The following is a 16,581-nucleotide window of genomic DNA, read 5'->3' as shown; positions in this document are numbered from 1 at the left end:
CCACCCCCCCCCACCAGTACACGCCCCCTACCTATACAAACCCTGTCTTTTATTTTCTGTGCCCCTGTGCTCTGACTGCTGGGGCCTCCTGACCGCCCCCCCCCCCCCCCCCACGGGCCCCCCCCCCCCCCCCCCAGTATCCCCCAAGAGCCTCCAGGCCAGGCAGCCGGCTGGTCCTGGAGATGCAGAGGGAGACCCTGGGAGGACAGGATGAGACGACCAGACGGGATTCTAGGCCTACTTTCCCAGCACAACCGCAGCTGCTCTTTCCGGAACACTGAGCACGAGCCAGGCCCCACGAAAAGCACTTAAAGGACAACAGCTCAGTCCCCACCCGAGCAGGAGGGCCGGTCAGTCCCGTGTGAGAGAGAAGGCAACGAGGCCTGGGAGGTGACACGGCCGGCTCAAGCCTGCCTGCAGCACCCAGAGCCTGAGGAGGCCCAGGCTGTGTGCTCACGGGGCTCTGTCCAGGCCCCCAGGACACCCAAGGCTCCAGGCGGGTAGGCAGGACTGGTTACAGCTCCTGGACTTGTTTTCAGCCCAAAGGATGGGCACAGAGCTTCTCTGACTCTGAGTCAGGAAGTGCTTCTGGGTGGAACCTCCTCTTAGGGATGGTGCTCTGTGTCCCAGAGACAGTAACACGGGGACAAGCCCCGACCCGCACACCGGAAGTCTGCCCAATCGACTAAGAGTCTTGAACAGCATCCAAACTCAGACCGCTATCACCCCTGAGCCCCTTCCTTCAAGACCCACTGCCCCCCAGCCCTGTGCCCCCACTGCATCTTCATTCAAGAAGCAGACCCGGGAGAGGCGGTGGTGACACAGGAAGGTGGGAAGGGTGGACTCTTGTGTGCTCACACCCCAAGTTGTCATCAAGGGCAAAGAGGAAGAATAAAAAGAGGAAAGAGAACACTCAACAACCTAGGAATAGAAGGAGCTTTCTCAACTCGAGGGTGCTTACGGAAAACCCATAGCTCACATCACACTCAATGGTGCAAGATGGAAAGCTTTTCCTCTAAGATCAGGAGCAAGATGTGGATATCGACCCTCACCACTTCTATTCAGCACAGTACTAGAAGTTCCATCAGAGCAATTAGGCCAAAACAGGAAATAAAAGGCATCCAAAATGGAAAGGAAGAAAGAAAACTAGCTCTATTAGCAAATGCGAAGGAATCCATGAAAACTATCAAAGCTAATAAACTGGATACGGCAAAGTTGCAGGATACAAAATCAACACAAAAAAGCAGTGGTGCTTCTAAACATGAGCAATGAATAATCCAAAAATGAAATTAAGAAAACAATTCCATTTACAACAACAAAAAGAACAAAATATTTGGAAATACATTTAACCAAGGGGATGCAAGACTTACACAATGAAAAAAATTTTTGAAACACTGTTGAAAGAAACTAAAGACTTAAATAAATGGGAAAATGCTGTGTATTTGTGGATTAATCTTGTTAGGATGGCAATACTCCCAAAACAGTTGAAAGATTCAATGCAATCATTTTCAAAATCCCAATGGCCTTTTTTGCTGGAGTGGAAAAGCCAATCTTTAAATTCATATGGAATTGCAAGGGGCCCTGACTGGCCAAAACAATCTTGAAAAAAAACAAAGTTGGGGGACCCACACTTCCTGATTTCAAACTTACTACAAAGCTACAGTAATCATGACAGTGTGGTGCTGGCCTAAGGGCAGACATGGAGATCAATGGATTAGAACTGAGTCCAGAAATAAACCCATAAAACTATGGTCAATTGATTTTTGACAAGAGTGCCAAGACCATGCAATGATGGAAAGAGAACAGTTTCCTCAACAAACTGGATTGCCACATGTAAAGTGGACCCCTACCTCACCATATACAAATATTAACTCAAAATGGATCACCAACCTGAATAGAAGAGCTAACACTGTACAAGTATTAAAAGAAAACTTTAGGTAAACCTTCATGACCTCAGAACTAGCAATGGATTCTGAGATTTGACACTGAAAACATGAGCAACAAAAGAAAAAATAGGTAATTGGACTTGACTAAAATGTAAAACTGATGTGCATCAACACTAACAAGAAAGTGAAAAGACAACCTACAGAATAGAGGAAAATATTTGATAAAGGACTAATGTCAAGAACATATAAAGAACTCTTACAACCCAGCAACAGAGACAAAGTAAAAACAGTGCAAAGTACTTAAATAGACATTTCTCCAAAGAAGATAAACAGATGGCCAATGAGCACATGAAATGCCCAATATCATTAGTCAGCAGGGAAATGCAAATCAAAACCATAATAAGATACCATTTCACACCAACTACAAAGGCTATAAATTTTTTTTGAAAAGGAAAACCTCAAGCATTGGTGATGATGTGGAAAATTGAAACCCTGGTATATTGCTAGTGAGAACGTAAAATGGTCCAGCCACCGTGGAGAACAGTTTGGCAGTTCCTCAAAAGTTAAACACAGTTACCACATGAGTCAGCACCTCCACTCCTAGGCATAGACAGAAAATAACTGAAAGCAGGTGTTCAAACAAAAAATTATACATGCATGTTCATAGCATGATTCACAATGACTGAAAGGTGGCAACAAGCCAAGTGTCCACTGATGGATGAATGGATGAACAAAATGTGGTCCATCCACACAACGGAATTATCATTTAGCCATAGAAGGGATGAAGTTCTGACACATGCTACATCATGGATGAACCTTAAAATCATGATGCTGAGTGAAAGAAGCCAGACACCAACCCAAAGGCCACATGTTGCATGATTCCATCTATGTGAAATGCCTGAACAGGTAAATCCATAGAGATAGAAAGCAGATTGGTGGTTGCCAGAATCTAAGGAGGGGTGGATGGGGAGTGACTGCTAATGGGGACAGGTCTCCTTTTGGGGTGATGGGAATGTTCTGAAACTAGAGAGGGGTGATGGTTGCACAACATTTTAAATATTCTAAATGCTACTGAAATGTACATTTTAAAATGGTGAGTTTTATGTTACGTGAATTTTCCTTCAATTTTTTTTTTTTTTAAAGCCATAAGTTCATAGGAAAAGAAAAAAAGAAGAAATGGAAAGGGCAGGTCAGCAGGCCTCAGTCCATAGCAAAGGGAGAAAGGCTGACAGTGCAGTCTGCACCCCCAACCTCCCCATCGCAGGCCCCTCCTCCGCTATCAGCTCTCTGCACTCCCACCCCGAGTCACTGCCAAGCCTCCACCCAGTCCCTCCAGGGGCGTAGGCAGTGAGCCTGACCCCTCCTGCACCTTCCCACAAGGACCTGGTTACAGGCAGGTCTCCATGGGAAGACACTCTGCCTCCCAACCAGCCCTCATCACCTGGCTGCTGTCTGTCCAGAGAAGCCCTTTTGAGGATTGGCGCCAGCTCCCCGTGGAGGTGGAGCCTGCACTGGGGGCCCGTGTGTGTCTGCACTGGCTGTGGCTTCTGATGGAAACCAGTGTGTCTGGGGAGTGGATAAACCTGGCCTGGCCTGGGGGCTGTGCTGGCAGGGGGTTCTGGCTAATGAGAACGTGGCCCCAGACTGGCGTCAGTGCTCTGTACTCACCAGGGACCGCTTGGCTTCGGGCAGGAACTGTCCAAACTCGGAAAGCAGGTCCTCCTGGCCGCGAAAGAGGTTGGCCACCTCGGTGAACACCTCCTCTTCAGACATGCCTCGGAACGGACGGCCCTTCGTGCTCAGCTGCTCCTTCTGCCGATTTTCCGGGGAGGGAAAATGAGTCGTTAGCCAAGGAACCAGGAGGAACCCTAGGCTGTGACATTCAGGCATCCCAATGTGGAGGAGACAGAGGGATGACTCACGAAAGAGAACTGGCTGGCAGAGCCCATGACTGCTGCCACCAGGACAGGGGGCCCAGCCCGCCGCCCTGCTGACACCTCTGGGTGTCCCCTAACCACTCCCCCCCCGACCCCCCCGCTCTGGAGAACAGTCTGTGCGCTTGCGTCTTGAGCCTGCTGCACAACGCGGCCTGAGCCCCGGCCATGGATGCGGCCTGTGCTGGGAGTGTGGAGGGGATGTGGGAGGGGACAGTCACGGAAGGACCTGACCCCAGCCCTCAAGCACCCTCGAGCACAGGCTGGGGAAGTGCAAGGTCAGTGGCGAACCCACGGTCCTCCCGAGGTCAAGGGGACTCATCCTGCTGGGCCGGGGGCTGAGGAGCTATAGCTCTGGGTCTGGAAGGGGCAGAGGGTGAAGAAGGAAGGGAAGGGACTTAGAGGTCAAAGGACCTGTTCCCCCAGAGCCACTAAGACTCTGGAAGGAAGATGGCTTGACCTGGAGCTTAAGGCAACAAGATGAGGACCAGACGGGACCCAGGTCGGCAGGGCAGGAAGCAGTGAACACAACTCAAGTCAGCCATCAGAAGTTAGTCCCTGTCAACTTTACACCCAGGAACATGACAGAGCATGAGGCGCTGGTGTCGGGCCCTCCCAGAGCGCCCAGCAGCAGGGCTTCGACATCCCCCCTCCACAGCTGCAAAGGGGGAAGAGACAAGGAATGGGGAGCCCTTTGCACGCCCTCCCCTCTCGGCCCTATGTACACTGAGCAAAGCTACTTTCCAGTCCTGGCACACGGAGCACCCGTCTGGAGGGAGAAAAAACTGCCTCCACCCTCTCCTGACCAAAGTTACCGGGACACTTGAAGGCCAAAGAAAAAATCAGGCAAAGACCGTTCTGCTCAGAGAATAAATACAAATCATCCCTATACAGATGAAACAGTGATCAGACTGAGTGATGTTTGAAGCAATACAATTTAAAACAGCGTCACAGCATTTCTGCTCATCAGATTGCATAAGGACTGGTGATTTCTGATGAGGGTGTGGGGAACTGGGCACTCTCATTACAAGGCGGAAAGGAAGATTGGTGCCACTGGCAGAGGGAAGCCTGGCGCCACCTATGATCATGTGCTGAGCGCACACCCTCTGACCTAGGGACGCACCTCCTGGGAATTTTCCTGCAGAGAGAGTCAGTTCTGCTCTAACACCTGTTTTGAACACAGATCTGTTTGGGACACGGACTAGGGAATGATTTGAGCGTGGTATGGATTCTGCATTTGCTGAGGCAGGATTTTGTTCAGGAGCAACATGGGGTGAATGTGGAAAAGTGCACCTGGCTGAGCCAAGCCACCTGGGAATACACGACCCCAGACATACACACGCCCCCAACATCGCTCCCTCAGCTGCTAGAGCCACTCTGCCTGACCCCCCCTCTGGGGTGACAAACCATCCCATTTTAGGAAACCTGCTCCTGGTACCTCACAGTGACCCGCAGGCTGCAACCTTTCCACACCCATGTCTACACATGACACTCAGGTCTTTTCCGAGGTCAAGTGCCGGATGTGCTGCAATATTCACATCATGCTTAGCCATTTAATGCGCGTACAACGGCGCTACTGGTTTCAAGTAGGTGCCTATCTTTTTTTAATGTGCTGCTGACACAGTTTTTGAGTCTCACGCTCTGATCCCGTTTTTCCATAAGACCTGTGGTTGGTGAGCATTTATTTGCAAAGCACGGTCATTTGGGGGGACGTCAGGGCAGAACTGGCTGTGCTCATCCAGGCACACGACATATGTTCCAAGTTGTATAAAGGAAACAGCTGCCCATGGCTGACCTGAGGCAAGCACTGTGCTTGCATCAGTGACCTCGGTAACCATATTTAACCGGGATCAGCAGCCCCAGCGCTGTAGCCATTTTATGGATTAGAACCCCGAGGTTCAGGGAGGTGAGGCAAAGGGCTCTGAGGGGGCAGGGGGCACAGCTAAGGTCTGACTTGAGGCCCAACAGAGAGAAAAAACAGTAACGTGTGGCCCTAGAGCTGCTGCTTTGGCCTCACAGTGTCTTTTAAAAATCCGCATCAATGTTCGAAAATTAGGAAGAACTCACACAGAAATTCAGATTTCCAGCTCCTTTTGAAGAAACAGGCAATCTGAGAGTCGCCAGGGGGCTTGTTCAAAAAGCAGATGCTGGGGCTTCCCTGGTGGCGCAGTGGTGCTTATCACTGTACAGAAACTTATTAACATTGAGGACGACCCAAGTAAAAAGCACGATACAAATAGCAGTTCAAAACGGAAAGGGTTAAACCTCCCAAAAAAAAAAAAAAAAAAAAAAAAAAAAAGCAGATGATGGGCAGGACCTGGGGTAGCAACTCTGAGGGGAGGTGCAGGCAGCTTGCATTTCCAACCAACTCCCTGTGGCTCTGACTGGGGAACACTGAGCCGTACTTCCTTCCTCACGCTTTCTCCAAATCAACCCATGGCCCTTTGCTAGGACCTTGGATAAGTCACTTTCACTTCTCTACACGCCAACAAACCGCTCCCCCCACCCCCACCCCCCGCCCCTGATTCCCATCAACACAACAGATACCTGCCGGCCTTCCTTCTAACAATCCTTCCAGCCCCTGAGATGTGGTGATCCCACGGAATCTGTGAAGAGCCCATAAACCCCCATGATCACAACATCACCCCTCCACACAGACTGATGTTCACAGCTGCCACTTGCAACCACTTATCTGTGAGAAGCAGGAAGTTCTCAAGGCCGTACAAGGACCGTGCAGACATTGGACATGAGGCTGACAGGACCAAGCATGTCACTGGCACCACTGCCCACAAATGTTTAGAGTATTGAAACAGTTCCAGTGGGTTTACAGGGAGCAAATGCTATCAAACTGTTCCTAAACATTTATGCTAAAAAGAATCCCATGTTTTTATTTCACTTATCAAGGTTGTGCAGAAGATTTCATTTTTAAAAGTGGGTTCTGCTGCTTAGAAAAATAAAAGGCATCAGAAACTCCATGACTGGGTGAGGATGACATCCGAACTCTTTGCATGACACAGATGTCCCTTGCCACCCGCCTGCCTGCACTTCCTGCTAAGTCCCCTGAAGCCAGCTGCCTGTTCTGGCCCCTGGGCGTTTGCACAGGCCATTCCCAGCACCGAGAGTCCACCTTTTGCCTGACAGTTCTGACTGATTTGCCAAGATTCAACCTGAGTATCCTCTCTGTAACCCGCTATGGGGTCAGCAGCCCTGAACCCTGACACACCTGTCCTACACAGTCCTTCTCGTCCACCCTAATCATTTCCAAGTTTCGTCCACATCTAAACTGAACTCCTAAGCAACAGTAACCATTCATCCCTGTCGACTCAGCACCTGGCACAAAGCCCGGTTGTCATCAGCATAAATAAAGGGTAGTTTATTGTCTAAACAATAACTAAGCCATCTTATAAAAAGAAAACTATCTTCTTGGGTTCTTCTTTAATCCTCTAATGTGTGTTTCCTATTGAGGGTGCAGAGGTGCCTCAAGGGGCAAATTAAAATCAAACCTAAACAGAACTCCAACAGGTACACCCATGTTCACAGCAGCATTATTCACAATAGCCAGAATGTGGGAGCAACCCAAGTGTCTGCTGATGGATGAATGGATAAAGAAAATAAGGCATAGCCATACAATGGAATATTACTCAGCCTTAAAAAGGCCATTCTGACACGTTACGGTACAGATGGACCTTCAGGGCATTACGCTAAGTGAAACAAGCCAGGCACAGAGGACAAACACTGTACAATTCCACTCCTAGGAGGTCCCTATCGGAGCCAGATTCATAGAGACAGAAAGTACTGACAGAAGGGTGGGCGCCAGGAGCTGGGGGAAATGAGGAAGGGGCAGTTAGTGTTTCATGGGGACAGAGTTTCAGGTTAGGAAGATGAAAAAGTTCTGGAAATGGATGATGGTGATGGCTGTGCAACAATGCGAATGTACTTAATGCCACTGAATGGTACACTTAAAGTTGGTTAAGTTTTGTATTTATATATATTTTACCACGGTTAAAAAAAAAAAAATTAATGCTTAAAAAAAAAAGAGCTAATCAGAATTTTCCAGTATTTCATGAATTCAGATTAGAAAATCTGAATGTTTCCAATGCACCAGATATTGGATGGTGCCACAAACACCCACAAAGAAGCATGACCTATGGCTTCTTACCTGGTAAGTGTGCAGTATCTCCAGAAATGACCTGTAGATTTCTGGGTGATCTAGAAAGCGGGTCTTAATCTTGTTCACGTAGCTGATGGCGTTGTTGAATTCCACGGAATCTGACTCCAAGGGCACCTGGGGTTTGTCCTCCTTATATAGCATCTGCTGCTTGACGTTCTCTGCACAGTCGCTGTGGTTGTGCGAATTCTCCTGACAACAGTACAACACTGAGTTACTGTTGGGCCCGGCACCGGGAACAGATTGTGAGAAACGCCAGACTGAGCCACTGTGTGCAAGAACAGGCAAAACTTAGCACAGAGCCAAGTGTTTTACGTCGATGCAGAAAAAGGTTACTTCTGGGGGTCTGGAGAGAGAGAAGCAGGGAGGGGGCACCCAGACAGAGACAGCCCCACCTCGGCGTTCTGAGCGCGTTCCTGGGAGAGTCTCACGAACTCACCTCTGCCTGATCCTTCCAACAGATTCAAAGAACATGAATCTAAGAGGCACACTCTATACACCTGGAGAAATTAGCATTCGGGAGAGATTTACAAAGAGTGGATTGTTTAATCCTTTTTGGAGCAGAGTAAAGTCTTCCCACACCTCTGGCCAGCCCATTTCAGCAAGACTGTTTTCAGGTGTGAAAGCACCAGCTGTCAGCAGGCATGAGACTGGGACCCTGCAGGTGAGGGGGGCCCACCGTCCAGGTTGCCCAGGGCTGCGGGACTTTTGGTGCTAGGCCTCGGGTGAGTCACTTGAGAAGAGAGATGGGCTCTGAGCAGTCATCAAGCATGCTCTCCACTGATGTGCTTTTCTGTCAGTAACAATAAAAATAAAAAACAGACATACATCTCTCTCCTGGGAAGTCGGAATCTTAATTCATGGTGGGACAGGACCACCCCCCAAAGGTGATGTTTATGCTTCTAAACTGGAATTTTGTGTGTGGTCCTGAGGGCGGCCTCCCTCTGCCACTGACCACGGCTGGGCATCCTGCAGGTCCCCAACTGGGTCTCGGGCAGGCTGGTATCCTTCGGGTTCAGCTTTAGGTCTTTGCTAACACACAACCTTTCAGCGAGTCTTCCAGAACCATCCTGCACCAAAATAAAATGACTCTTATCTCCCAGCACTCTGAGCCCCTTTCTTGCTCTATTTTTCTCCACAGCACATATCACCTTCCTACAGGAAACGTATTTTACTTATTTTATTCTCTCTCCAGCCCTGATCAGAAGGCAAACTCCAGGAGGGCAGGGATTCTATTTTAGTCAATGCTATATCCTCAGTGCCTGGAACAGTGCTTGGAACAGAGTGGGCTTCACCCACTGTTGGGGATGATCAGATGGACCGATGAAGGATAAAGTCCCCTGTGGCGCCTGGCACCACCTCTGGCACCCACAGCTGACCCCAGACTCCAGGGGACGCCGGGCACACTGCTGCCCACTGCTGCAGAACTGTCATCACAACAGACACCTCCGCCAGGCACACCCACAGGCACCTGAGTGGGTCTACTAGTGCGCTGGGGCTGCCACAACAAATACCACAGACTGGGCAGTGTCAGCAACAGACGTTTATTTCCTTGAAGTTCTGGAGGCTGGAAGTCCAAGATCAAGGTGCCAGCAGGGTTGGTATCTCCTGAGGCCTCTTGGCTGGTAGACGGGTGTCTTCTCGCTGTGTCCTCACAGGGTCGTTCCTCTGAGCACACATATCCCTGGGGTCTCTCCTTGTGTCCTAATTTCCTGTCCTTATAAGGACACCAGTCAGACTGGATTGAGGCCCATCCTAATGGCCTCATTTTGCCTAAATTATCTCTGTAAAGACCCCATCTCCAAATACAGTCACATTCTGAGATACTGAGGGTTAGAACTTCAAGATATGAATTTGGGGGTGGGGGCACAATTCAGCCCATGACAGTGGGTGTAGAGGCAACTCTAGGAAGTCTGAGCCGAGGAAAACAGACACAAAAGATCCAGAGCAGTCACAACTCTAAGCACCGTTTCTCCCCGGCACTAGAATTTGTTCTATGACACTCTGGGGACGCTGTTCCTGATTACCTTTGCTTAAGCTCACAGAAGTCCGTGCTCATGTTCCTTCATGGTACACAGGCTTGGCGGCAGAAGGAGCTGGAAGGAGTTGGACAGGGGCAGGGGGGAAGGGAGCAGCCCTTGAGCAGCCTCGGAGCCGAGGTTTGCTTCAGAGGCTGTGGGGAGCTCCCTCCCCACCACTGCGAGGGGGCATTTTCAAGCACCATGTGCCTCTTCCAATTCCCTGGAGTGAGTCACCGTGACAAGATGGGAGAAGCACCGCTGGAGACCAGGGCTCGGCAAAAGGCCAGACAGTAATGGTGCAATTGCTGTGGCAAACAGTCTGGCGATTCTTTAGTAAGTTAAACATGGTCACTAGGTGACTGAGCAATTCCACTCCTAGGTATCCACCCACAGAACCAAAGACAGGTGTTCAAACAAATCCTTGTACATGCATGTTCATAGGAGCAGTGTTCACAATCGCCAGAAGGTGGAAAAAACATACGTGTCTGTCCATCAACTGATGAACAGATGACCAAAATGCAATCCATACCTGCAGTGGAATATTATACAGCCTTAAAAAGGAATGATGCTCTGGTATAACATGGATGAACCTCGAAAACATGCCGAGAGAAGGAAGCCCAGACACAAAAGGACATACAGTACATGATTTCATTTATATTAAGTATCCTGAACAGGAAACTCTACAGAGACAGAAAGTGGATTAGTGGTTGCCAGGGGCTGGTTGGGTGGGGGCAGAATTGGGAAGTACTGTTTTCTTTTTGGGGTCATAGAAATGTTCTGGTATTAGTAGTGGTGGTTGTATGGTATTGTGAATACACTAAAAGCCACTGAATTGGACACTTTAACATGGTCATAATGATGAATTTTATGTTACGTAAATATCACCACAATTTAAAAAAAATTTTAAAGTAATCTGAAAGATGTAAGAATGACCAGCCATACAAAAATAAGCTGGCTTTGTTCCCTGGGCCACAGTTTGCCAACCCTTGGTCTACACTTTCTAGAACAATCCAGGCTTTTGTCTTCTCTGACTGCTGTGGGTGGCCTCAACCAGGCACAGTTACAAACGCCTCCTAGACACTGATAAGCGCCCTACATGGCCGACTTGTCCATCTGAGTGTCCACATACAGCCCCACCTAGATATTTAAGAGATGCCTCAGATGGACTTTCCAAACACAGAACAGCCCCCTGGCCTACCCGCACTGGTCATCCCATCAGGTGTTGCCTTCACCCAGAGACTCAGGCATCCCGGAATCACCCCTGGTGATCTCACTGATTTTTCTTGCTTTCACTGACACCCACCCCTGGCCCACATCACCGTCCACTCCAACTGGTTCCCACGCCCCTCCCTAGCCTCCCAGATCCGCTCTTGCCCCCTCAGTCCACTTCTGGCACAGCAGCCAGAGAAGCCTTTCCAGAACTTTCCCCTGGCTTCCCACGCTCCTGGCTCTCTCTCCTACACTCTCTGCTTCGGGCTCTGACCGCACCAGCTTCCTGGCTGTCTCTCAGGCACACCCACTCGTTCCCACCTCAGGCCTCTATGTCCCCATCAGGAAGACTCCCCAGGGGGCCACAGGCATGACTCCTGCTCCCCTCACTCAGCCTCTGCCCACAGCACCTCCCCAGGCCTGGCCCCTGCTGTCTGTCACCTGCAGCACTGAACTCCCTCCTGTATTTCACATCTGTCCATATGTGTCTCACGTGAGTCCCCACCTCAACCATGCAAGCGCCCTGAGAGCCAGGACTCTGAACAAACCTCAGCGCCTGGCACAGAGGAGGTGGCCTACACCTGCTCCATGGGTGACTAAGACAAACACGAGAGGCAACCTCCCAGGAAATGACTGAACTTCGAATGACCCTTCCCAGAGGGAAGACGGCCGGCTTCCCTTTGAACGTAAAGGGGTCACTAAATTACAAGCTGCACCTCAAGGTTTATCTCTTTACTTATCATCCAAGCAGCCGTCATCCCAGCCAAGCACAAGAAGGCTGGCCCCAAGAGGCAGGGTCCATCCTGAACAAGACCCAGCAGCCAAAATTCATCACTTTCCCACCAACATCCAGTGTCCCGTCCCTCTGATGTCCTGGAACGGGGACAGTGTGAATCAGACAGACGTAGTCCTCCTGTCTAATCTGGAGGACTCAGTCTGCCAGGGAAGGCAAACCAACAAGAAACAGTGGGTTTTTTATTTCTTAGCTTTGCTATGTTATTTTGAAGTATATAAAACGGGGTGCTGTGAAAATGACTTGGGGATGGGAGTGGAGGGCTCTCTGAGGAGGTGATGTTACAACTAAGGCCAATCAGATCCAAAAAGATGTTGATTCAGGAGGCTGCGGCTGCAGCAAGGGGACGTTCTTCCTGCCATGGTCCCCGGCCCCTCTCTGGCCACACTTCCCACATCATGGCACATGTCTATCTTCCCTTTAGATTAGTGTTCTCAACTGGGGCGATTCTGCCCCCCAGGGGACACATGGCAATGTCTAAAGACATTTCAGGTTGTCATCCTGGGGGAGGGGGCGCTACTGGTATCAGGTGGGTGGAGGCCAGGGATGCTGCTCAACACCCACAAAATGGCCCCCACAAGGAAGAATGATCTGGCCCCAGGGGCAACAGTGCCAAGGCTGAGAAACCCTGCTCAAAAGGCTCCCCACAGGCTAAAACTTATTTATCTTCCTCAGCATCTAAGAACTATTCCCTCCTTGTCTATAGTTGACAGGATACATGACGAGATGAAAAATGGAAAACACACACACACACACACACACACACACACACACGGAGCTATACTTCAAAATAGTAAAGCTAGAAAACCAATTAAAAAAAAAAATCACCAGGGCACTGGCGAGTAGGGAGCCCTATAAAGTTCTCAGGCTACCATGGAATCGAAAAGGACTCCAGGAAGGTGAGAGGACATTGCGTTTGCGCCTGGCGTGAAGCAGGGCTGGAAACACGGCAGGTCTGTGGATGTGACTGAAACCACGTGGGCGGCACGTGTCCCGAGGAAACGAAGGGCACGTACCTCTCCCCCTGAGGAAGGGGCCTTACATATGGCTGTTTCCAGGCTGCAGCGAGACCATAAAGCCCTGGTAGGCAGCTATCAAGGGAAAGTTCTCATCAAGCCCGTCTTCAAGTTAATAGACCTGCAGTCACGAAATCCCCTAGGGGCAGACAAGACTGGTCCGGTCTCCTTATCTCTCCAATAGTCCTCGAAGTTGTGTGTGGAGCAGCAGGGGCCTTCTGGCTACTTAAGGGAAGGTGAGGCTCATGTGGAGATCCAGCCCCAAGAGCAGTTACTCCAACAGGGCTTGAGAAGGCAAATTCCACATGTGGAGTGCAATTTAGGTCTTGGATTCCGGCTCTTTCTTAACGAGTGGTGGTAATGACACCCAGTGTTTACGTAGCGCTTCAGATTCAGCAAAGTGCTCCTGCACACACTCCTGCAAACGAGCTTGCTTTTCTCCCCTAGCCGTGACTGTTATGAAAATTAATCTCCGCTAAGGCTTTTATCATCTGGAGGAAGGAGCGCTACCTCTGGCTCCTGGGGCTCCATTTGCAAACATGAAATGGAAGCTTATCGAATTCAGTAGCCGAAGGCTTCCAAGTTCCTTTTTAAAACTGAGGTGCACTCCTCGGCTTTAACGAGACAATGTTCTGATGGTGGAGGTTGCCTTGTGTAGAGAAAAGGCAGAATTTATGTGCCAGCCCCCCTCAGAGAGGGACCAGCCACTGCCACATTGCCTCTCACTGCTCTCTTTTCAAATCTCGACTCCCTAATTGATAGGAAACTGCGATCTCCTTTATCATCAGAGGAGAAACCTACAAAATGCATCCAGAGCAGATTTTTGCCTTCCCTGCAAAAACCCCTGGGGCAGAGATGGAGGAGGTTGAAAGAGCTCATTCACTTACACCAGCACTTCTCAATGTTGTGATTTTTGCTCCCAGGAGACACTTGGCTATGTCTAGAGACATTTTTGGCTGTCTTGACTGGGTGAGGGCCTAGTGGGTGGAGGCCAGGGATGCAGCTGAACACCCCAAATGCCCTGGACAGCACCCCCACAGCAAAGGGTTATGCCCTAAATGGCAACAGGGCCGAGGAGAGAAAAAGACAACCGTTACCTTATAAAAGTAAAGCTCAAACAGGCTTTCTTTTTCTCAGGGGATCTGGTGAGCAAACACAAGAAGGGACTGCACAGATAGAAGAGGCAGCAACCTGTCACTTGAGAAAGAAGGGACCAAAGCCACAAGCCTGAGCTCAGTCAGTGATCCTGCTGGCAGGTGAATGAAGCACCAGCAACAATAAATGTGTCTAGTCACACATGCACCTCCACCGCTTTATTTTGTGCGTGGCACCGAGGGTGATCAGAGGGACCACAGGCCCAAGTACAAGTGTGGCCTGCCTAGTGTGCTCAGGGGGAGAGCCTCAAACCAAGACCTCCATGACTGTGGATGCGATTATTTTGATTGGACGTACAACTGTGTCAGGAGAATGCCTCCCTGACACACACAGACACATCCCCTCTTGATTTAAATCCTCCAAACGGATCAATTTGGGATGCAGAGGTTGCCTATGTAGATGTTTCAATCTATTTTGATTTCTGCTAGAAGCATTTTAAGAAAAAGATCGGCTCTTCACCAGCTTTCCAGCAGTGAAATACACGAGCCACGCTGTCCGGCCTGAGTATCTGAGTACTACGGTGGGCTGTGCTAAGGCCAGATCACTCAAACCACTGCAGCGGCATACCTGGCTCGACAGAGGCGACTGTATGTTTAACTTGCCGTTCTTGGGAATGTCTATTCTGTACCCGAGAGGAAGGAAAGCGTTGAATCCAACAATCAGGTCAGGGTGTTCGTGGAAGAGCTGCGACACTCGTCGGATGACTCCAGGAGTATCAATGCTGGAAAGAAGAATGAGAGTGGGCAGAAGCATCTCGGGAAGCCAACTGAAAGCAGAATCGACTCCTCCCTTACCCGTGCCATGGCACAAGCTCCTCAACAAACAATGAAGCACCCTCAAATGTGACTGGCGTGATTCTGCCCACAGCGATCCACTGCCAAGGCAACCGGGCCTGGGCTCCCTGTGCCTTCCTGGCAAAACCCACAGAATATGTACACAGCACGGCTCCCGAAACACTGCAAGCACATGTGCTAGGTTCTGAAAATGTCAGGACAGCCAGCTGCAAGTCCTGGGCTCCAAGAAGTGACAGAAGGTTAAAGCCCTCTAAATGGTTGACAGATTCATTTCATATGAATTAGGAGACCATGACACAGGAGTTGTTCCCGGCAAGTGACTATAATGTATAAATGTCAAAGGCCCTGCAAGTATGAAAGCTGCTAAGAATCTGAGGGGAGAGATAGGGTCTCCCTTAGGGCTGCAGTCAGGGCCAAGGTCTTAGCTTGTGGAAGGAAACCAGGTGGGCCCTGCCGTATTTCCTCAGAGGGGAAAGCAGCACAGTGGGGATGTGACACTTTAGAGTCTAAGTCAGAGGGACCGAGCTCTGGTCCCGTCCCTGCTCCTAAGGTGGATCTGGGCAAACAGCTGGCCCACTCTAAGCCTCAGTGAGACCCTGTCAAACAAGCTCACTATCTATCGGGAGGTCCCCGGTCTATCTCTAACCCTCCTGATTCTGTGCCTATGAATACAGCTAATGTGTTTTAAACGCCTTCTTTCTAAGTGCCAGGTTCCTTACTAAGCATTTCATGCGCATTATTTCCAAGCGGGCCTGGCACTGGGGTGAGGCAAGTGAGGCACCCACCTTGGGGATAAGATTTAAGAGAGTGCGAAAATATTCAACAGTCAAGTTAAATAACATTTTCATGCAGTGCTTGAAAAAAATCTAAAATAATTTTTAAAAATCCCCAACAAACAAAATTCTTTTAAAAAATCAACATTTTGAGTAAAGACAGGATCCGACTCTGTGCTTGCTCGACTGCCTCACTCGCCGCACCCCATCACTGCCCTCGTTCCAGGAATCCCCGCAACAGCTCCACAAGGGGGTACCTTTCAGTTTCGTTTTTTGTAAGAAGGAATTGAGGCTCCCAGAAGTTCGACAACCTGCACAAGGGGTCACCCTGTTGAGGGGCAGCCGGGGTTGGGGGCTCCCATCCCGCTCAGGCAGACTGAGGCCCAGGGTGGCCCTCCGGGACGGGTAGGGGCCCCGCTGGTACCTCTGGCTTTTGAACTCCTTCATGATCTCCAGGAAACCATTGTAAGTGGCAGGGTCGCTGCCGAAGCGGATCTTCACCTGGTCCAGGTAGGTGAGGGCGTCCTCCACCTGAGGGGAGGGGGGAGGGTCCAGGTGGGCCGCGGTCGGCGGAGGAGGGGACGGAAGCGGGGAGTCGGGCGGAAGGGAGTCTGGCGGAAGGGGGACGGGCCGGGCATCCGAGGAGCGGAGGTCGGGAGTCGGGGGTCCGGGGCCGTGCGGAGGGGAGGCCGAGGGCCGGGCGGGGCCCGGTGGGGGGCGCCGGCCTGCGGGGGCTGGACGACAGGGGTCTCCCAGCTAGGACTGGCCCACCACTTACGTGCACCGGCAGCTTCTCGTGGCCCGCAGAGCCCGAGCGACCCCAGCGGGCGCC

At 50.4% G+C, this 16,581-nt stretch overlaps 1 protein-coding gene across 1 annotated transcript in view; it reads right to left on the bottom strand.

The window, feature by feature from the left end:
• The window catches only part of SIN3B (SIN3 transcription regulator family member B), a 36,497-nt gene extending 19,922 nt beyond the window's left edge, over positions 1-16,575 (bottom strand). The window contains exons 1-5 of the mRNA XM_007460997.1: positions 16,528-16,575; positions 16,174-16,280; positions 14,750-14,903; positions 7,980-8,180; positions 3,555-3,698 (exon numbers count right to left, since the gene is read on the bottom strand). Of these exons, the coding sequence (XP_007461059.1) occupies positions 3,555-3,698; positions 7,980-8,180; positions 14,750-14,903; positions 16,174-16,196 (522 nt within the window). The 5' untranslated portion in view covers positions 16,197-16,280; positions 16,528-16,575. The remainder of the gene's footprint in view (positions 1-3,554; positions 3,699-7,979; positions 8,181-14,749; positions 14,904-16,173; positions 16,281-16,527) is intronic.
• Positions 16,576-16,581: the final 6 nt, after the last annotated feature.

Source organism: Lipotes vexillifer, unplaced genomic scaffold (assembly GCF_000442215.2).
Source record: "Lipotes vexillifer unplaced genomic scaffold, Lipotes_vexillifer_v1.1 scaffold469, whole genome shotgun sequence".
Lineage (NCBI taxonomy): Eukaryota > Metazoa > Chordata > Mammalia > Artiodactyla > Lipotidae > Lipotes > Lipotes vexillifer.
The sequence above is the reverse complement of the archived record's forward strand: the minus strand, read 5'-3'. Positions and strand labels throughout refer to the sequence as shown.